The sequence below is a fragment of the Periophthalmus magnuspinnatus genome, chromosome 6 (genome assembly GCF_009829125.3).
Source record: "Periophthalmus magnuspinnatus isolate fPerMag1 chromosome 6, fPerMag1.2.pri, whole genome shotgun sequence".
Lineage (NCBI taxonomy): Eukaryota > Metazoa > Chordata > Actinopteri > Gobiiformes > Gobiidae > Periophthalmus > Periophthalmus magnuspinnatus.
This window is the reverse complement of record NC_047131.1, coordinates 12,968,366-12,990,714: the sequence shown is the minus strand read 5'-3', so window position 1 is coordinate 12,990,714 and position 22,349 is coordinate 12,968,366. Positions and strand designations below refer to the sequence as shown.

Sequence of the window (22,349 nt, the reverse complement as noted above, 5' to 3'; positions counted from 1 at the left end):
TTTCACTGGGACGTTGTTGGTGAGTGAGTGGATCTTATATTCATACTCAGATACATTCACTTAAAGAAACACCGTGTAACATTCTGGAAATGGCATGTTGCCTGCATGATTCCATGAAAATACAAAGTTAAAACCACACTTTGGAAAATTCTCCATAGAGATATGTTTTGGTCTGTTTTTTGGCAAAAAAAAATTGAGATAATGTTCCACAGTATGGCTACTACACTTATTTTCCACAGAATGGAAGAAAGTTTTGACGCACACCAGGTTAAGTTACAGGTCAGATCAGTGGAGAGGCGAACTCACTCACAGTAAATCACTTTTACTGCACCGCAACTTTTACTCAAGTAAGAGTACTGTTACACTATATATTACTTTTGCTACTATCTAAATATTTGTTAGTGTGATGTGTGAGCTACTATGTCTAAGTAATGTCCCTGCAGAACATCTAGGTTCTGCAATAGTTTTCATCCTATGACAGATTGCTGAACTCCCTTTAAATGTATAAGCACTTGGCTGACACTTTGAAGCATTTGAAGCTAAAACTATGCACCGTTCTTCATATAACATTATGCTGCACTTGTGTATCTGAATGACAAGACTAGGTCTAAGTATGTTTTTGATGAGGAAAAATAATATAAGAATGTAACCTTTATTTAACTCCGAAAGTCCCACTGAGATGTCTAATATAAGCCTGTTTACCAGAAGAACCTTATACTGGCACTGATCCAGACTTGTACTTATGTAACATTAGAGTTTACACAGAAGGCTCTTCATAGACAGTGTAGCACATAAAGCATGCCACACTAATGAGGTCACTGTCCTTTTGATTGACAGCTGACAAGTGCCCCTCCCTCTCCACACACTGAGAGCTGTGAGGGTGGGTGGAGGCTCCGGGGGGACGGGGGAAGCACCGCGAGGGACACTTAGCACCCTCCATCCACATACATCATCCTGCCAACAGACACCTGACTCCGGGAGGAAATAACACAGCCTGACATGACTGGAACGATCTGTTTATTTTGATCAGCGCACTAACCTTTCGCTTTAAATAGACCCTTATAAACCCTGGCAAATGTCGGTGCTATATAAATATACAACAAGCTTCTCTGCACTGACGCTCTGTTGTCCACTGAAATCTAATCAAATCTATCTAATCACATTAAAAATGATGGATGTTTAAAATGGTTTGAGATTTTATGTTCTTTTAAGTCTTTCAAGCCAAGTCTTATGGTCAAGTTTTTTCATAATTTCTTTTGAATCCTCACAGTTTTTATTTATATTCTGCAGTTTACATTGTTAAGCCATTTAAAATAACAATAATATTTCAGCATGAGTGTACATCAGCTTCTGTATTCCTATCTTTAAAGATTTACTATGTAAATTTTCTGGTGAAAAGCCCATGCCTTGCTTTTTCTATGGAGATGTTATTGCTTTGCCCGAAATGTTCCACAGTATGATTTTGAACTTTGTGGAAATTTGCATTCTTACTGTGCAAATTTTAACAGATCTGACATCGACTGTTGTTCTCCATGGAGATAAATCCTTTTAATGCCAAATGGTGTAACATTCATAGCAAAGCAGTAACATCACCAAGGAGACAAGAAGATAACTGACTCTTCACTAGAAAAGTTATATAGTGCAGCTTTAAATATTCACTATGTAACTTTTTTGGTGAAGAGTGATTCACCTGTTGTTACCATGGAGATGTTTAACTTGTCTTTTGAGCATTCAATCAATTACAAGTGTTTTTACAGCTCCATACTCAAAAAATACCTTGACAAACACACATTCTTACTGTGAATGGGCTCGCCTCTCCGCAGATGTGACCCATACCTTGGCCTCCTGGCATCACCTGCTTGTCTCTATGGAGATAGCTGAGTAAAACATGTGAGTGTACCTGGCTCATACTCCTGTAGGCCTGGCTCAGCTGTCCTCTGTTCATCTCCACACTCGCAATGAGCTGGAGTGTGTCTGCCACCCCAGCGCTGAGCTCACCAAACTGGGCACATTTAGAGGGGAGTGAGGCCCTCTGGAGCTCCATGCACCTCTGAAACAGATGGAAATAGTCAAGAAAAAGACAAAGAATGTTGTGGAGCAGACGCAAGTTGTGGAATAGTCAGGGCTGGCTCAGCCTATAAGCAGACAAAGCAGCTGCTTAGGCCCCCAAGGTCACCAGAGGGCCCCCAAGAGCCCATACATTTATATTGAAAATAATTATTGATTTTTTTTTTTTCTTCTGAAAACTAAAGGACTCTTGGGTGTTTATACTAGTCTAAATATCCTTCTTAAACAATTAGATGTGTTTTATTTCCAGTAGCTAAAAATGAGCTGCCTACATTTGTTTTGATTCAGGCAGTGGTGTGGACAGTTAGGTGTTTACGCCGGTGTGAAGGACCCCTCCCCTCCAGGTGCGCTCTGAGTGCACTGAGGCAGCAGAGGAGCGACGGAATGGGTGTTTTAAAGACTAAAAGTTGGTGAAGTTAAGTTTATCTAAAGTATGGGACAATGTATGAAGAGCGCAGAGGAAGATCGTTTTGGGGACAGGACTTTTCAGAGAGGACTCAAAATATGTCCCCACTGCACACCATGAGACCTGCAGATAAAACAGTGAAGCTGGACGCGTATAATTGTGCAAACAAGACACACCTCAGAGGGACAGAGGACACACCTCAGAAGGACAGAGGACAGCAGGTGAGCCCGTTTATTACACTGGCTGTTTTTGATTGGGGCTCATCTTTTTGTCTCTAAACATCAGATGATGTGAGTTTAGATAAAGCGTCACACCTCCTGTGTCAGATTAACAACGTTGATTATGACAGAAACTTGTGTTACATCTGCTGAACGAAAGAATGACTTGTGAACGATTCCTGAATGCCTTGTGTATACTGGTATATATTTTGCAAAACAAGTACAAGTACTTAATTTTGAGTACTCGCTAATACCGAGTAAAGATACTAATACCGGGCAGACTGCGCACCGAGCTAACTGCTAACAACTGCTAACGAGCTAACTGATAGCGAGCTAACTGCTAACGAGCCACTGGTAGCATAACAGTGACTGTTGTGTTACTTTTACCAGGGCCACACTTTCACCATTATGAACATGCTGTATGTCTTTTTAAAGCTCTGAACCCGCTCTATTCAGTCGTTAAATGTGTTTGTCAATTATATTAAGTTACACTGCAACACAAGCAAATAATCACCAGCGCCACTTAGCAACGTTAGCATGCTACTAATGTAAACACAAGCGCTGCGCTGATATCCTCTGTGAACTATAAACACCTTTTAGAGTCCTAAATATTTGTATATTTCATGTACACATGAAATACACATACAGTCACATGTGATTACAGCTGTGCTTAATGTGCAGCTTTATGTCACCTCTGCACTGCTCTGTGGAGAGATGAGCTGTGAGTCAAACAAGAGGCAGCACAGCTACAGTGGTATCGGCTCTTGGTATTGACAGTCCATTGAAGAGGATGAGTACTGGCCGATACTGGTGTCGGTATCTGTGCATCTCTACTCATTAATATGCGCATTTAGGCACAATCTCGCATCCAAAGCCTGACAATAAACATAAAAATGATGTGATCCTAAAATCCTCTGATTTAATGTTTAGTCCTTCCAAATGATCTGATGATTATAAATCTGACGTTATGTTCAGGCTGTTTCTCTTTTGTAACTCTTTACTTGGATCACAACTTTGTACTTGAGTGATATAATTTTGAAGTAAGTGTACCCTTCGCTTAAGTACACCGTTTGGCTACTCTATCCAATTCTGCCTTTTATGAGATAAAGAACTGATAAATGTAAACCCACTTTAGTCAACTGGAACACATTAAAATGAGCCAGAATCTACAAATTTCTCTGGCAGACCCTCCTTCCTTACATGTTTTTATATTGTTATACTTGTGGCTATTGCTGTTGTGAGCCTCCAGAGTTGTCAGTCTTAATGTTATCAAATATAAATACATGGCACTGAAGTGGAGAGGGCCCCCAAGGGCAAATTCAGCTTAGCCCTAAAACGCTAGGGCCGGTCCTGGGAATAGTGTTGTCAAATGTACTGGAATTTAGATTCTAATCAACACTAAAACAAGTATCGAAACTAGATGCTCATTTCTGCAGGGGTCCATGCTAAAAAGGTCACATTCCCAGGACAGAAATTAACCTTTCCTGAATCGCTTGAGAATGATCTTGAGCTGCATCAGAACAAGTATAAGACACATAGACTAGTATATGCCCATGGACCACTATGGAACCTATTTCTTTAGTATCAAATAGAGCTTTAGTATTGTGACAACGGTAATGTGGATGCTCGTCTGGAACAAGAGATGATGAAGAGCTCAGCTTCAGACACAAATGTGCAGGCTGTGCACACTAAATGCAAGAATACCACAGACAGAGGCTGAAGCTCTCCAAACTAAGGATGGCCTGATTTGGATGTTTTAAGCCTATGCCGATATTCCATATTTGTCTTGCTGTTGTGTCCAGTAACTGATGTTTGGCAATACCAAATCAATATTAAACACTGCATTTATGTTAAGTTACAGTGAAGTTTACAAAATCCCGGTAACTCACTTTCGTACAAAATGTATTTATCTGAGACATACATTTATGTTTTCACTCTTTAACTCATTAAGACAAATCTGATGCACTGAGGACAAATTGAGACTCACAAACGGACACAGACTGGGACAGTGCAGAAAAAATATGAGTGTCACATATTGGTTACATTTTTAACAATGGACAGATGCCATCTCTAGTCCAATGCTGCAGTGAGGACTTCCAAGATGTGAACCAGTGAGACGGATGGGGAGCTACACATGTGTTTGTATCTAACAGACTCTTTAAGATTAAGGTGCACTTTATTGTCCCTATAGAGAACTCTGTAGTGTCCTCTGCATTTGACCCATCCTTCAATGCAGCTGGTACAACCTGTCAGGAGCAGTGAGCACCACCATTTATTGTTGTCACGATACTAAAATTTCAAATGCGATTTTGATACTAAGGAATGGAGTCGATACTCAATACAGATTCCGATACCACAATGATAATAAAAATGCTCTTTCTTTAGACAGTAGAATGTGATTTTCAACATTAAACGGTAGTAGTTTCTTTTACTTAGCTGGGGGATTTGACCTTTTGACTGGGAGACACCATGGACACTGTGATGTTGTACATTCAGTTCTGTGAGGACAGCATCACCTTGCCACACTCCAGGGTGAGTTATAACAATGACAAGTCCTGATTTACACCCAAACTCAGGCAGCTCTGTGAACAGAGGGAGGCAGCACTACAGGAGGCCAAGTACGGCTTTAGCAAGGAGGTGTCAAAGAGGTGTCGAGCTCCACTCAGCTGATAACCTGCTATTGCCAGACACATTAAAGGGCACATATTATGCTATTTTCTGATCTATGTTGTTTCCTCATCACAAATACATACCTGGAGTTGTGTTTTGTTTAATTTACACACATTTTACACACAAACCTATATTTAGGCATATTTAGTTCTTCTCAAATAGAAAACACTCTGTTCCACCTTGTGATGACATGTGGTAATACAGGAAGTGCTCCACTGTGTTCTGACACATAAACACTTTATAACACCTGTCACTCTATAACACATGTCACACTTTATAAAACCTGTCATTTTATAACACCTGCCACTTCATTACACCTGTCACTTTATTACACCTATGGCTTTATAACACCTGTCACGTTAAAACACCTGTCACTTTACCCACCTTTGCTAGTTTGTGAATTGGTAATACAGCTTTCTATGATTCTGAGTTTGAAATAGGGTTGGTAATTTGTTAGTATCAATGAAAGGCAAAGAGACATGGTGTGAAGTATAAAGTAAACAATAAAAACAATAGTAAGTACACCAATACCTAGTATAAACATGGCCACAAGGGCAGGATGTTACTATGGGAATGCCTTCTCTAGAGTACCACCCCATCTCTGTGTACAAGCAAACCACAGGAGCCCTAAACAGACAGACTGTTGCCATGGCACTTATAAACATAGCTGAATGTAATAGGATCCCTCTGACAGTATAATTATAGTTTACGTTGGGCTGATAGAATGTGATGGTGTGTGGGAGGGGGAACACACTCACCTCATGTTGGCCTCGCAGGAGCAGATAACGGCAGTAGTCGTCCAGAGCAGAGAGGTAAGACGGGTCCCCCTCTCCCACACTGCTCTGGTACAAGGACAGGCTCTGCTCAAAGTGGTCCCCAGCACTCTCTGCACACAAGCATGGAGGGTAGCTTTACATAGATTTAAGATAATTACATGAAAATTATCTGGGCTATTTTACAAATGTAGTCTACTGTATTGTTATTGAAAACTAATGTAATAATTCACATCAGTCTATAATTGTTATGACTGGTGAAGGCTAAACTCCATTAATTACAATTATAATCAGACATTAACAAGGCTCAACAGTTGCATGCACTATAAAGGAACCGTATGTAAGACTTTGATTTGAAATTTTATACACATGACCTAACTGTGTCCCCAGATATGAGGTAAATGTGTTCAAATCAAATATATCTTTTACCGATAACAATTCCACTGCTGATATATTCTTAGATTTAAAAACATTGTACAAGATGTCACATTTATTATAGTTTGATGTTTTGGTTCTAAAGATAGTTATCCAATCAGAAAGCAGAACCAGTTTCAATGCTGAAATCCAGTTGGTTTAAACCTAGAAGGACTCTCTTTGATCAGAATCGTCACTATGTAAAGCTAAGAACCTGGAGCCAGTCATTAATCAGCACTAGTGGCACAGTGGCTGAGTGGTTCCTGGGTCACCCGGGCCCTTCTGTGTGAAACTAATGCAGCCTCTGCAGCTCAGTGAATTCAGGAAGTTCATAGTTTTTACATGAGGTATTGCATGTCCATATACTGAGAATGAGAACAACTTGTGTGTGTCCTCTATCTGCAGGTTAAGGCTCTGGCAACATAAGTTCAGCTGTGATTGTAGTGCATTTTTGCAGAGAACTGATACATCAATAGGAACACTACATTTATTCCATTTCCCATACTCCCTATACTCTGTAACTAGCATTTATAACAACTGATCTAATGTTCCAGCATGACAAACATCATGTCCCCAATACTATCCTCAAACTGATTCCATTCTATACAGTCTGACCTATAGAACACAATGAAACCTCAGACAGTGTTAAACCCCTCGTGTGTCGGGCTCTGGACATGTGCCGGAGCATAAACCCACCATTGTGCTGGCTGTTAGCTGAAGTGGACATGAGCAGAGCCAGTCTGTGGGAGAGGGCGGCCCCCTCCCTCTGCTCTGGGGGGGTCTGGGTCAGAGCGATGGAATGGGCCTGATACAAACACAAGGGAGGGGGGAGGGGGGGTCAGACAGATCACATATCAGAGCAGGGATGTGGAGGATTACACAACATATTTAGTAACACTGCTAAAGCCCTAGTGTATTTATGGACTTTAAAATGACTTTTAGTAAGACCTCAAGACAAGAACAGCGCTTGAGAGGTAAACACATGAATCGAGTCAATTATTAAAGAAGACTGATTGTGCTTGTGTCTGCTATATCGGTATAATCAATGAAACTTGTGCATCATTATGTTATCATTTGGACATTTAAAATCACAATATTGATCTACAGAGTCCAATGGGAGTCCAATGGGAGTCCAATGGGAGTCCAATGGGAGTCCAATGGGAGTCCAATGGGAGTCCAATGGGAGTCCAATGGGAGTCCAATGGGAGTCCAATGGGAGTCCAATGGGAGTCCAATGGGAGTCCAATGGGAGTCCAATGGGAGCAGATGTCACAGTACACATCATCACAAAAAAAAGCACGGCTCTGCAGGATCATGCTGCTGCTATGTAGCTAGCTGCCCAAACCTACATGCATCACAGATTATAAAATTGGAGAATAAAGTAAGTACATCACAGTGGGTGTGTACCAGTGGCGGTGAAAACAAGGGTAGATCAGACCAATGATGTCTTAAATACAGGAATATAAAGATTACGCAAACATGCATGAAGCACTCTAAATACTTCAGAGGGCCAATGAGAAGGAAACAACTAGAACATGAAAATTGAAAATTCAACTTCGCACAATACGTCTCCTTTAAGAATTTCTTCAAACTAAATAAAGTCTGAACCACAAACATTACAGCTGTCGTTATGGTTCAGTGAAAAAGCAGTTGTGACTGGATATACACAGAGCCCAGAGTTAAATTTAAAGATGCACTGTGCACTGTTTTATTACTGTGAATGCCATAATGTGGAACATTCTAGGCAAACTGATAAAATCTACATAAAAACACCATGAAAATGTACATTGCACTTTTAAAGTAATGTGTAGTTAAAGCCAAGCCTCTTTTTTTTCTTATACATTTATACAGTTTAAGGTTTGAAACGGCAAATTTACCAGTTTATGGATTTGTTTATGGATGTGTGCGTCATTTCCTCCATTCTGATAAAATAGAATTGCCCTCTGCTATAAATTGTCCAAAATATCTATTAATAAATGTGTTATATTGTATTGTTACATTTACTATACTTACTATAATTATCAACCAAAAAAATATTATTCATCATTTGTATTTTCAGACTATGCAGTACCACCAAAATCCCCTCTATAAATGGAAACACTAGTGCTACCGTTGGTTTATTCATGTCACAGCCCTTATAAAATATCCTTCCCATGTGAGTACACTGAAACCTAATTAGATGATGCATCCCATAATATTAACTACCACTACACCCACCCTCCCCCTCTCAGTGACAGTTTCATTTTTGATGCTCTCCTCCCTTTGCTCCCCATGCTGTCACTCCCCCTTCAGAATGATATCACAACATAATCATAGTGCATCCTGGTAATGAAACTACTACACATCGCATCAGGTTTGTGAAGTTGTAGTGCATTGTTTTGTGTCATGCTTTTGTATGCTTATGGCAAATGGTCACGTAGGTTTGTGGGCTGAGCATTTGACAGAATCTTACAGCTACAGTTGGAATAGCACCTGGGAGAGATCACTAAATTACGCATACATGGATGACATCTCAAACCTGTTCAGGCATGTTTTTGATGAAGGAACAATGTTATGGACTTCAGCCTTGTGAGAAGTTCTTACTTTGGACATTAGGTCTATGGCTGTGTCCACATGCCCCTGGTCCTCATGGATGTGGGACATGTCTCTGTACACAGACCAGCTCCTGTCCTCCTGGCTCATGTCCCTCAGCAGCTGCAGGGAGCGCTCACACTGAGACAGAGCATCCTTGGGCTTACCCTGTCTCCTGTACACCCTGCAAAACATCAACAGCAAACAGTGGGTTAAAGGAAACATGCTTTACTACACTGACTTTGAGTTTTTGGTGTTGATGTTGTTGATGTTTGACATGTTGAGATGTTTTGTTAGAGCTTCTAAAATGTGTTTGGAGTAGAGTTTAAGTAATCCAAATTATATGAAAAATTTGGTGTTATCATGCTACATTGTCATAAATTAACACGTACTTTTACTATGACTTACTACTTACTGGCCATTACATCCCTGTTATTTGCATACTTTGCTTGATGTAAAGTATTCTATGTGTTTTTCTGGAGAGATATACTGTCTCCAAATATTCTGATGGCTGTGATTGACAGGCAGATTAAGCAATCAGAGACACACGGTCCATTTGTGTAAAAAAAAAAAACCCCACAGCAGATAACGAGTAAAAAAGGAGAAAAAATGACATCAAAACACTAAAGCACTAAAACTCCAAACTCTTCTTTCACTCAGGAAGAATAAGTTATAGTTAACTTAAATATTTAAAAGCTACAATCAACCACAATATGTCCCATTTAAATCAGGATAAATAGCTTGTTTCTTTCCTCCTCCTTATCACTTTGAGTTGAATGACTGTGTACATGTTTTGACCATAAAAGTCTACAGATTTGGTGTTTATTTAACCAGAGGAGAACAGCCTGCGCAGAGGGCTATAGTAAGACCATTCCTCCCTCACTGTCCAATACTACAGCGGGCCCCTGGCTGTGTCCCTTGGGGAGCCAAAGCTTCTCTGCTCTTAACACCCCAGCATATCAACTACAGGCTTTAGACAGCTGCAAAAGTATGAAGTCATTTTACACATGTATTAGCTTGAAACAATCAAACACCTACAGACAGAACTATGTTGGCTAGACATTTTATTAGATACACTCGTAAATAATAATAATGGTAGAGGTGGGTATATTATCCAAATATGGGGTAAACATCTTCAATTCCTCATTACAAAAGCAGTGGATGATGTACTTGAGTGTATTGCTACATTAACATAAGCTAAGCCCAGTCCAGTGACATTTCATTAGTACACAGTAGCATGGGGAGAGATCCAAGCATGTCCCAGTGCCATCAGCTCTGCTCTGTTACACTGTTATGGGTCAGTATCAGATTCACTGCTGCACTTCACACTTTAACAAAGCCCCTGTAAAACATGTCCAGCACTTAGAATAATATATGATCTGCTGGTGTTTGAACAGCACAGAAACAGACAAACAGCAGCTACAAACATGAGTAAGTACATTACAGTGCACGTGTGTTCTGTGGTGGAGCAAAGGGGTGGGGGTGTATGAGTGGATCAAATGTCTGTGTAATTCCACGGTCATCCAGGTCTGATCCATTGTAAAAGCCAAAAGTAAAATCTGTCTACTGAACCAAACGTTGTAGGAGTGAAGACGTTTCGCTGCTCATTCAAGCCTCTTCTTCAGTTCTGTCTTCTTCAGTCCAGAACTGAAGAAGCAGCTTTGATGAGCAGCGAAACCTCTTCACTCCTACAACTTTTTGTCCTGTCGACAGATTTTACTTTTGGCTTTTACTATGTGTGGATCAAATTTTTAGGGCTGCATTAATGCCATATTGTGAAACATTCCAGGTAAAGCAATAACATCTCTGTGGAGAGTAGCAGGTGGCGGACCCTCCATTAGAAAACTGATGCAAATATTTGAATTTAGATACTATGAACAATAACCATAAGTTAACTTGTACAAGTGAGGGGTAGATACACAAGTAAGGATTAAACACAGAGGAGCAGTGCTTTACACAGTTTTAACGCACAGACATAGTCAAGAACACCACAACGAAAAGCTGAGTTACTCTGAACGGCATAACATTAGAAATCTCACTGACCATGGTATGAACTATAATAATATGTTTGCTAATATGTCCCAGAATGATTGTTAGATGACCCATCTAGTTTTTATTGTCCCCACTGAGAAATTTGTCCTCTGCATTTAACCCATCCTTCAAATACACTGGGGCATCTCAAGAGCAGTGAGGGCTGTGTAGTGCTCTGGGATTCATCTCCATGATCTTCTTGCTAGTGTTAGTCAGGACTACCTGAGCTGGAGGATTTGATCTATTGGGCATGTTTTGGATTAATGGGAGAAACTGAAGTGCCCAGAGGAAACTCACACAGACACAGGGAGAACACAAACTCCACATACAAAGACCCGGGGGACCTTCTTGCTGTGAGGTGAGGGTTAGGGAAGCCCCAGGGAAAGGACTACAACAGACTCAGATCCTAATATTTAAATGTTCAAATGCCTCTGTGTTTACTCCTCATATTTTCCAACCTTTACCCAAACTGTAAGACGTGTCCTTCACCCCGCCCTTCTTTATATTAAACACTTTCAACAAACCAAGAACACCCTGGACTCTCTCAAAGTCTCCAACCAAGTCTACCACAGCTCTGCAGAACAAACCACTGCCCCCCTCCACACCTCACGGACACAGCTTCACACCACACTGGAGTTAATGTCATTAGAGTTAGAAACATGAGTCGAGTGAGCTCCACTGGTCTTTGGTGAGTGTCCAGAAAACAGCTATGGGAAAGTACCACTAATCTGAAGGGGGGAAAAAATGTGTATTTATTTATTTTTTTTAATTCAGTGATGTAACATTTACCGAGGTCAAAGTACACATCATAGAAAGGTAAATTTAATATGAGTAAGAGAATAAATGAGCAAGTTGATAATGCTGGATATCCCAACATGGTTAATATGAGATAAAATGGTTGAGTTAGTCAGCCATGTAGTGGGATGGTCAACTTTTTTTCTAACAAGAGAAAGTTTAATATTTTAGCCCTTTATACCCTTTGCTTTGATCACTTGCACTCTTTGCATTTCTTGACCCTATTTTGAGGATTTTGCAACTGTAGCTCAGTTGGAAGAGCTTTTGTCCACTGATTCAAAGGTTGGCGATTTGAATCCCGCTCTCGCCATAAACAACATTGGTTGAGAGGTCAGATCCATTGGACCCGCAGGTTGGCAGTGTGACTCAAGCTCCCACAGAAAAATGCTGTCGTCGTGTGCTTGGGCAAGACACTTAACTCAGCTCACCCTGAGTGTCTGTGTACACTGGTGTGTGAATGTGTGTGTGAGTGGGTGAGAGGTTCCTTGATGTAAACTGCTTTGAGTGCCTTGAAGGTGGAAAAGCGGCGTATAAAAATGTGCCGATTTACCATAAAATATAAAAAATATTTTGTTTTTAGTATTTTATGTCTTTCATATGTATCTACAATCTTTTAAGTAGTTAAAAAAAAAAAAACATTGAATGAAAGGGTGTGTCCAAACTTCTAACTGGTTAAAAAAAAAATCTGTGCCATCAGCTTTTCCAAACACTACCAACACTCACACCACATTCAGAATTCTCAAGTTTTTACTACTGTTCCACTGTGGCACCTGGTATTCCTCGTGGTCTCCCATCCAAGTACTAACCAGGCCTGGCAATGCTTAGCTTCTGAGATCAGACAAAATCAGGCGAGGTTTAGTCACACGCATTACAACCCCTCATTCATGCATAAGTAACGTGAGCAAAGTGTCTTGCCCAAGGACACAAACAACTGTAACAGTGATCAAATTGCTGAAACCATCAAGTTTATCCACTGCAAACCAAGTTATAGATTCCCATAGTAACTGTTACTGTTAGCCACGTTCAAAAGAAAGTACACGTTATGACTGTAAGCTATATATGTTGTTATCAGTCCAAACAGAATATCTTGACAACCCAATCTAGACTTTCTACTTAAAGGTCCTATATTATGCAAAATTCATTGATTGTTATGTTTTGTTTCATTCACACAGGTTTGAGTAATCCTTTATTATTAGTCTGTCCACATCTCCAAACCTCAAAATGCTCTGTTCCACCTTGTGATGTCATGAAGCGGCGATAGTTTTCAAGTTAACAGTTACCTTTTACCTTTAGTACAGTAAAGATTGGGAATTCTAGGGCTAAAAGTATCCACATGATTCTAGTGAAGATGTATGGCATTTAAAAACACAGTGGAGAACCTGTCCTGTATTACCACATGACATCACAAGGTAGAACAGAGTGTTTTCAGTTTGAGAGAAGAACTCAAAATCCTAAATATGCAGGGGTTTGTGTGTTAAACATTTGTGAATGAAAACACAACTCCAGGTATGTTTGTGATGAGGAAAAATGATAACATGGATCAGAAAATAGCGTAATAAGAGCCCTTTAAACAAAGACGACAACATGAGCGGATGTGTTTGCAGTAAGTATAATCCTAGAGCTAAGGATGAAGAGGAGAGCATACACTACACACTATTGTTTGGAATATTCCACAAGAGCCCCGAGCAGCAGTGTCGACAGAACCGCTTTAGAGCCGAGCCAAAGTATGTGTCATCACTCAACGAGAGAGATGGAAGGGGAGAGGGGACAGGGAGGGAGAGAAGGCGAGAGGAGGCAGGAGAGAGGGAGTGGGAGAGGGATAAAATGGGATAGAGAGAGGGAGGGAGAGAAGAGGAAGGGGAGAAGACAGATATGGGAAGGAGAAGGGAAGGGGAGAGAGAGGGAGACGGAGAGAAGGAAAAGAGAGCGCATGGGAAAGGGATGGAGGGAGAGAAGAGGAGAGGGGAAGAAGGAGGGAAGGGGGGAGAAGGAAGGTAGAGAAAGAGGGAGAAAAAGATAAACAGCACACTCATACCACCCCAGTGTGCACATTTTTTACACATTAAGTAAACCAGGCCCTGTTGTTGGAGCAGAGAACGGTTCAGTTTGTTGTTGTCTTGTTTTGGTAAAGAGGGGGTATTTTACTTCTATGGGGTTTTAACATATTTAGACACCATGTTATCTTTAATTATTTTGAGAATGCTACAGTATATTAACTTCAAAGCACTATCACAACACAGTCAGCGTGCATGCAAATAATTAAACTACTGCACATCACATCAGGTTTGTGAAGTTGTAGTGTGTTGTTTTGTATCATGTTTTTGTATATTTACGGAGTCGATTTTGCATAATACCCCCTCCTTAATAAGCATAGCATTGTTAAAAAATACATATATAAAGAAATTTATATGACAGTGAACCAATTCTATAGGTATTTAGTGGTAGAGGTAACTAGAGACAGATAACATGCATCCACCCACAGTCTATACAGGTACACAGACGTAAGGCCACGTGGTAATATAAAAGAAAGTACTATGATTTAGTGTTGAAAATCACATTGATACACAGATTACATACTAGAAGGAAAACTAGATATTCATTTGAGCCAATACTGACAATGAAAAATGATATAAACAGAATAAAGTTGGACATTTTTATTAGTTTTGGAGTGGTTTTGAGGGCCATTAGTCGTTCAAGCATTTGTTTAGTTGACTCCAAAAGCCCAGTGGGATTTCTACTGTCATTAAAAGCATTCTGTCTCTAATGCACTCTGTAAAGCACAGTAAACCGCTGTACATGAATGAAGCCATGATGCGAAATGACACTAGCAACAGTAAAAACAAAAACAGAGCAGAAAGAGACATATAGAACAGTATAAACAAAGCTAGATCTGAGGATAAGGCAAGAGAAAGAGAGAGGGAGAGGCAGAAAGAGAAAAAGAGGGAGGGAGGCAGAACTGTGGAGTATAATGTGCAGGCATTATAGAGAAACAGGAAGCTACAGCTTAAAAATGCATTATTAAAACACAATTGTTCCAAATAAGAAAGCTTCAATTACATTACTGAGGTTATATAAGCCAATCACACACTTCATCCTTGAATCTTAAGTCTTCGGTGTTTATTTATCGACTTTTATCATACAGATTTTGTGTTTTATATTTTGGTGTGCAGATTTATCTATTAACTTGTGGAAACTGAAAATCAAGTCCTTATGGGGAAAATTCTTCAGGATTAGATCAACACAATTTATCCTTAAACTATAAATTGATTTAGGTTAGAGCTTATTAAAGGTGGGCAAATAGTAAAGTTAAGGTTAGGATCAGTCTTTAGGAAATGAACAAAAGTCAATATAATGTCCCCACTAAGCATGGAAACCAGACATATGCGTCATTTGCCTGGGGTCAATGTAAGGTCAGCTCATTTTCACTTTATAAGAGGACACTGCCCTCTAGTGGTGTTCGCAATGAAAGGCAGCAAAGAGACAAACTATGTAAACTACTTTTTGTACAAATCTTCATCCATAAGGCACCACTCCTCATGCTCTAATGATTTATACACAGTGCAATATGTGGAAGATTAAACACAGTTCTTCAAGTTTGTTTATTGGGGAACATTAAATTTCTAGAGACAAAAATCATGATTTCAAAATTTGGCAAGTAAAAAAAAAAGTAAAATCCACAAATCTCCTAACTGAGCTAGGCTGTTTTTTCAGTCTCTACATGTATTCTAATTCTGTACTAAAGTAAAACTATAGAATATAAATCAGTTGAGTGTAACCTGTAGAGGCCGGTGCAGATCTCCAGTTCAGTCTGGGTCCTCTGCTCTTGGAGGAGGGCCCTGCTCTCACACAGGGGCCCAAGCAGCTGCTCTGCCTGGAGGAACACAGTCTCCGCCTCACACACAGTGCACACGTCAAGGAAAAAAAGCTTAGCAGTGTTAAAGCTACTGCAAACATGTCAACAGAGAAGGAGCATTTTAGGCTTACTGCTTAAAGCTTTGTGATAGGAATAAGTCTGATGTAGTAATAGGTGTGGTATTTGAAACTTTAGAAATATGCAAGCTTGTACAGGCTCGGCAGCGCATTTTCAGACTATAATTACATACTATAGTTTTATAAAATCAGACTTGCATAGTTTACACCTATACCTGTATATAACATAAGTGGGGTGGTGACTAATAATCCAAAGGTTGCTGGTTTGAACTTTGCTTGGACCAAGTACTTTCATTGTGTCCTTGAGCAAGATACTTCACCCACCTTGCCTAGTATAAACTTATGTGTGAGTGTGTTTGGTCGTACCATGGACAACCTCTTTTCATCAGCTTACCACTATGTGTGTGTGTGTGGATGCCTATAGAGGCACTGGCCTCTACAGGCATATTGCTGTATATATGAAAGGCATTATTGTTATTAATATTACATCCCCACTATATTGATCTAAAACAACTTAAGAAACAAGTCCGCTGACTTCTGCATTAGAAAACTGAAGTGCCAAATGGAAGCTGACGTTGCCGTAAACTCCATCACAACAAAAAAAATTTAAGTTGTCGGCACCTCCAGTGGATAGCTGTACGTCACCCTTGCTTTTTCTATTTCATTTTTTCATTTATACAATATAACACTGCCAAATCCTATGCATATCACCGATTACGAAAATAAAATTGGAGAACCAAGTAATAACAGTGAAGTGGCGGTGAAAATGGAGGTTGATTGACAAAATGGCATCATGAAAATACGTGATTAAAAGAAATGTTTATGCTCAAACATGCACAAATCACTCCAAATTTAACTTTGGGTGAGTAAATGATGAAGGAAACAACTATAACATAGTTAAAAGCTGTGAAAAGACGATTTTGCAGAATAGGTCTGTTTTAAAGGATATTTGTCAGTGAGCAGAGCAGCTTGTCCATGAGTGAGGCAGAGGTTCAGGTGGCACAGTCTGAGCTTCTGTCTGTCCCCAGAGCAGAGGCTGAGGACCTGACGAGCTGAGGAGACGTGGTCCAAAGCCTGGAGAGCCCAATCTGACAATACAACCACGCAACAACACAACCACACAAGGTTACACCATCAACAACAGGGACCTAATGCACATAAAAATGTGCAATATATTGCAAAAGCAGCCCTGGAATTGACGATCTCTAGCAAACTAAAGGTAAAAGGAGCTGTTAACTTGAAAACTACAGCTTCATGACATCACCAGGTGGAACAGCATTTTGATGTAGACTAATAAAAATAACCTTTGTTTTGTTAAATGAAGGCTTAAAATGTCAGAAAAATACCTTCCTTGTGCGTAATTTGTCCCGGTTTTCTGTTTTCCATGTTGATGACATAGATAGAGGGATTCCACTTTATAACTCACTTGTACTTCCTGTACTTTTGTACTTTCCTGCTCAACTTTTTCCACAAACTATTCCACCAAACCAAGTCAGAATTGGAAAAACATGAAAACCTGTCATATGCACTTCAAACTGGAGGTAGGCTTTGGTTGTTACTTTTAAACTGGACGTAGGCTTTTATTATTACGTTTAAACTGGAGGTAGGCTTTGGTTGTTACCTTTAAACTGGAGGTAGGCTTTGGTTGTTACCTTTAAACTGGAGGTAGGCTTTGGTTGTTACCTTTAAACTGGACGTAGGCTTTTATTATTACCTTTAAACGGGAGGTAGGCTTTGGTTGTTACCTTTAAACCGGACGTAGGCTTTTATTATTACCTTTAAACGGGAGGTAGGCTTTGGTTGTTACCTTTAAACTGGACGTAGTCTTTTATTATTACCTTTAAACTGGAGGTAGGCTTTGGTTGTTACCTTTCAACTGGAGGTAGGCTTTTATTATTACCTTTCAACTGGAGGTAGGCTTTGGTTGTTACCTTTAAACTGGACGTAGGCTTTTATTATTACCTTTAAACTGGAGGTAGGCTTTGGTTGTTACCTTTAAACTGGAGGTAGGCTTTTATTATTACCTTTAAACTGGAGGTAGGCTTTGGTTGTTACCTTTAAACTGGACGTAGTCTTTTATTATTACCTTTCAACTGGAGGTAGACTTTGGTTGTTACCTTTAAACTGGAAGTAGGCTTTTATTATTACCTTTAAACTGGAGGTAGGCTTTTATTATTACCTTTAAACTGGAGGTAGGCTTTGGCCAAGCGGCTGTGGGCTTGGGCCAGTTTTAAATGGTTATTTCCATAAACCAGCTTTACCAAAGCCAAGCATCGCACCAGGTCCTGTATGCAAGCATCGTACTGAGGAGAGAGAGTGGACATGGGACATATCGATGAGTAATACAGTTTTGTTGTTTTCATGTTCTGTAACAGTGGCTCATTTACTCCTGCTGGTGCACAGGCTTATAGTGCTTTAGTCCTAACATGTATCCAGGCTTATTCTGGTTTAGAATTGATTCACAGCCTGGTTATTAAAGAATACCTATTGTGCATGTGTCTGGTGTATAGTTATAATCTATGACACACCCGGGGATCAGTATGTTATCTTTTTTTTTTTTTTTTTCATACCAGTGCATACCAGTGGCAGTAAAAATGGGAGATGATCAGCATCTTGAAGTGATTAAAGATTGCTGCACAAATCACTTTGTTTGTTCATTATCCTGCCTTAATATCATTGTGTCCTTAGGCAAGACACTTAGCCCATCTTGCCATTATCTGAATGCGTGCGACTATGTGCTGAGTAGAGACTGCAGAGAAGGTAGGAGCTGATTGGCACCCACATTTGCTCCACGGCTGCTGTGACACTAGTGAGATTTAGATTTTAAAATAAACATTATACATGACCCATCTGTGTCCCCAGATACAGGGTAAATATGTTCAAATCTAATATAGCTTTGACTGGCAATAACTGTAATGCTGAAATGCTGAAGACTGACTTTTCAGAGCTTTTACCCATGTTATAATTGTTTCATTTACTTACTCAAAGTTGTTTTGGAGTGATTTGTGTATGTTTGAGCAATCTTTAATCACTTATTTTTAAGACGCCATATTGCTGAACAACTCCCGTTTGATGTTTGGTTCCACTTTAAAAACAAGAATAGTGGATAGTTGTTTTAATGAAACTGTATTAGAAACTCTATAGTAGACCCCCACACTCTTGCTTTGACCACCCTCACCTGTTTGCTGTCTTCATGGGTCTGAGCAGACTTGTCGTAGTGCTGCAGTTTTTCCTCTGGAGTCATGAGGGGGTGGGTCTGGGTGGTTTGGAGGAGAGAGGTACTTTCACTCAGCTCCTCCCCTCCACTGCTGCTCTCCATTCTCAGATCTGACAGTAGAACATATTAATTACATTTTGCTAATATTTTACAAAACTTAAAGATATGCAAGGATACACCAGGACCTTACAAAGACCACACTAAATGGAACCTGGCCCAAACTGGAACTAAACCAGGACTAAACCAAAAGGAATATTATTGACATGACTCAAAAGTTTACAGATTGTCAGAGCTTTACATAATGGAAAGTAATTAATTTGTTGATTTTACAATGGTTATATGTCACAGTACAATGAGAAACAATAATCAGTGGGTAGAGTAGGCAAAACATTCAAGTAAAAGTAATGTTACTGTGTCTAATGTGTAATCTCTCAGTCGTCCAGGTCTGATCCATAGCAAAAGACGAAGTTTACATCTCCATCTCCAAGCCACTAACCACGCTTTTGAAGATGGTGTACAGATCTTAACCAGAGAAAAAAAATGGTTTGAGAGAGTCTCTCACAGATCTATGATTCCATCCTCAGACCAAAAGCAAAAAGACAAAAAAACAAACAAAAGAAACAAAAAAAAAGAACAATAGGAGGGCCATTAAAGGTTAAATAGGGCCATTAAAGGCTGAAACTGGAGACAATAGCTGTTTACATTTTCAGTGTAGTTAGCTTCTCCCTTCAGATAGATATAAGGCAGTGGCCACCAGCAATCTGAACCAGAACTGAAGAATGAGCTTGGATGAGCAGTGAAATGTCTTCACTCCTACGATTTGTCCAGATGACAGATTTAAATTTTATCTTTTATTGCTTCAAAATAATAATAATTAGGCTACTTGAAGTATTATTGCATAAATAAAGATAGAGACTGAAGTGTAGAAGAACCAGATAACTTTACTCCACGTCTTGTTCATGTACAACTACACACATACAGTAGTTCAGAGAATAGGTAGTGTTATGTATCACTCTACGTAGCGCACTACATTCTTTGTATATAAGACATATTACAACACTACTCAAGTAGAAGTGCAAAGTAGTGGTCCAGGAAATTACTCATGTAATAGAGTAAAAAAGTATTTGGTAAAATCGCTACTAGGGATGGGACGATATAAAATTTTAGACTCTAGACACGAGACACGTTGAGAGGAACCAGTTGAGGTGGCTCGGGCATCTGCTCAGGATGCCTCCTGGACGCCTCCCTAGGGAGGTGTTCTGGGCATGTCCCACCGGGAGGAGGCCCCGGGGAAGACCTAGGACACGCTGGAGGGACTATGTCTCTCAGCTGGCCTGGGAACACCTTGGGATCCCACCGGAGGAGCTGGAGGATGTGGATGGAAGAAAATGGATGGATGGAAACTTCTGACAGCGCCAACTTTGTTCAGTGCTAAACACACGCGTTAGCTTGTGATTGACACCAGTTTTGGCCAATAAGGTGGGGGTTGTGGGTTACTGAGGCTGCAGACAGTGCTACAGATGACTGAAAGTTTACGCCCCACTCTTCCCCTTGTAGAATCAACCAATTACGTCACATGCATTTAGTTTTCCCCTTATAGCCAATGAGCAGCGGAACAGGATGACGTATCACATGCCATGGTTTTCCATAAACAGACGTACCCGGAAGAAAATGTGTACTCCTCAAAGCCATGTTGTCGAAATGGACCAGTCCTTGTTGTGCCGGAAGTGACGCAAGTGCCCGTCGACGAACACTTAGAACGATGCACTTAAGACACTTTGGTGAATTGGGAAACGAGTGGATGCAGAAATGTGTGCATAATGGCACATTTTACGCACTGTTGTTTTGTGTTTTAAACATGACGAAACGGAAAAAACAAAGGGAGGACGTGATCGAGGACACTGGATGTTTGTAAAAGTTATACTAGAGGCATCTCAGACCCGGAGCGGTTCATGGCAAAGAGTAAAGATCCCACAGTGGACTCAGGAGTAAAGGACCTTATTTTTTGATGGATTGGATGCTGTTCTCGATCGGTAAGTGTGGTTTATTCTGCTATTGACTTAATTGTAGGTAAAATATACCGTGTATAATCGTTATCATTGCTTCTGTGCACATAGTGCGCATTCGGACCATGCGCTCTGACACATTTGTGTTCAGCTCTATGGATTAGACTTAATTTGTCTATTGTTTAAAAGGTGTTGTTTTATTCTGCAGTTTGCATTATTGTAGGTAAAAATCTAAGATGTGCACACATTAGCATCTCTGTGCACACGCGTGAGGCACGTGCTGGTACGTTCCTGTGGAGAGTTACAGATCAGACATTGTTATTGTTGATATCTGACAGAATATAGTTCAGACAGAGATAAGCACAGAAGCTACAAGTGTCATTGCTATGTCAGAGTGGGCAAACACCAGAACTAACATCTAAACATTGTATTGGAACTGGAAACATGAGGCAGTGTGGTGCCGTAAAGGCGATTATAATCATGCGCGATGATCACCATTATAAAAAATTGCCACGAACGATTAATTGTGGATCTTTTTTATCGCGATTAACGATATTATCGTATATCGTCCCATCGCTACTCAAGTAAGAGTAACTTAAAGAATAACTGTCAGGACGCAACACCTGCTAGTCAACATGGACCATGGATAATAATGGCCCTATCTTGCATTTTCCAATTGTGATGTTTTTATTGCTTAAAAATAACTTACAGAACCTATATTCTTACTGCGAGCGGTGTAGCCTCTCCACAGAGCCTAACCTATAACCGTCACTCAGTATTTCAGCGCTCATTTTCTGTATAAACCGTGTTACATTCTTAAATTAGACACAAAAGCCTCATACTCACGTCTTTATGAAACTCAAGGATATTATTTCTATGCGGAGTCACTTGAGGCGCTGTTCAGTTGCGCTGTGTTGTTTTCCGCTATGCTCTGCGGTCTTTATCCCTCGGTTTGTTTGAGTTAAACTTTGACGCACGGTTTGGATCGCCATCGGCAACGCGCGCTCCACTCTCCACTCTCCACTCTCCACAACAACACACCGTGCGTCCTGAACCTCCTCCTCCTGCGTCACTGCTGTCTGATAAAACATGCACATTCAGTCTCAAATAGAGGCTATCTTAAGATGTTACCGTGTCAAATAAGGTAGATAAAGCGTAAATGTATTAGCTCTCTGGCACTGCAGCATCGTCAGTCTAAAAGGGAAGATGGAAAAACCTGAGAAAGAGAAAACAGGAAGCGAGGAATCTTCA

General features: G+C 40.2%; 1 protein-coding gene across 1 annotated transcript in view; it reads right to left on the bottom strand.

The window, feature by feature from the left end:
* ttc23 (tetratricopeptide repeat domain 23) overlaps positions 1-22,349 on the bottom strand; it is a 27,319-nt gene extending 4,970 nt beyond the window's left edge. Inside the window, exons 1-10 of the mRNA XM_033968156.2 lie at positions 22,315-22,349; positions 21,945-22,177; positions 19,054-19,202; positions 18,055-18,178; positions 16,825-16,963; positions 15,722-15,847; positions 9,132-9,303; positions 7,245-7,353; positions 6,120-6,247; positions 1,901-2,050 (exon numbers count right to left, since the gene is read on the bottom strand). Coding sequence (XP_033824047.1) covers positions 1,901-2,050; positions 6,120-6,247; positions 7,245-7,353; positions 9,132-9,303; positions 15,722-15,847; positions 16,825-16,963; positions 18,055-18,178; positions 19,054-19,194 — 1,089 coding nt within the window. The 5' untranslated portion in view covers positions 19,195-19,202; positions 21,945-22,177; positions 22,315-22,349. The remainder of the gene's footprint in view (positions 1-1,900; positions 2,051-6,119; positions 6,248-7,244; positions 7,354-9,131; positions 9,304-15,721; positions 15,848-16,824; positions 16,964-18,054; positions 18,179-19,053; positions 19,203-21,944; positions 22,178-22,314) is intronic.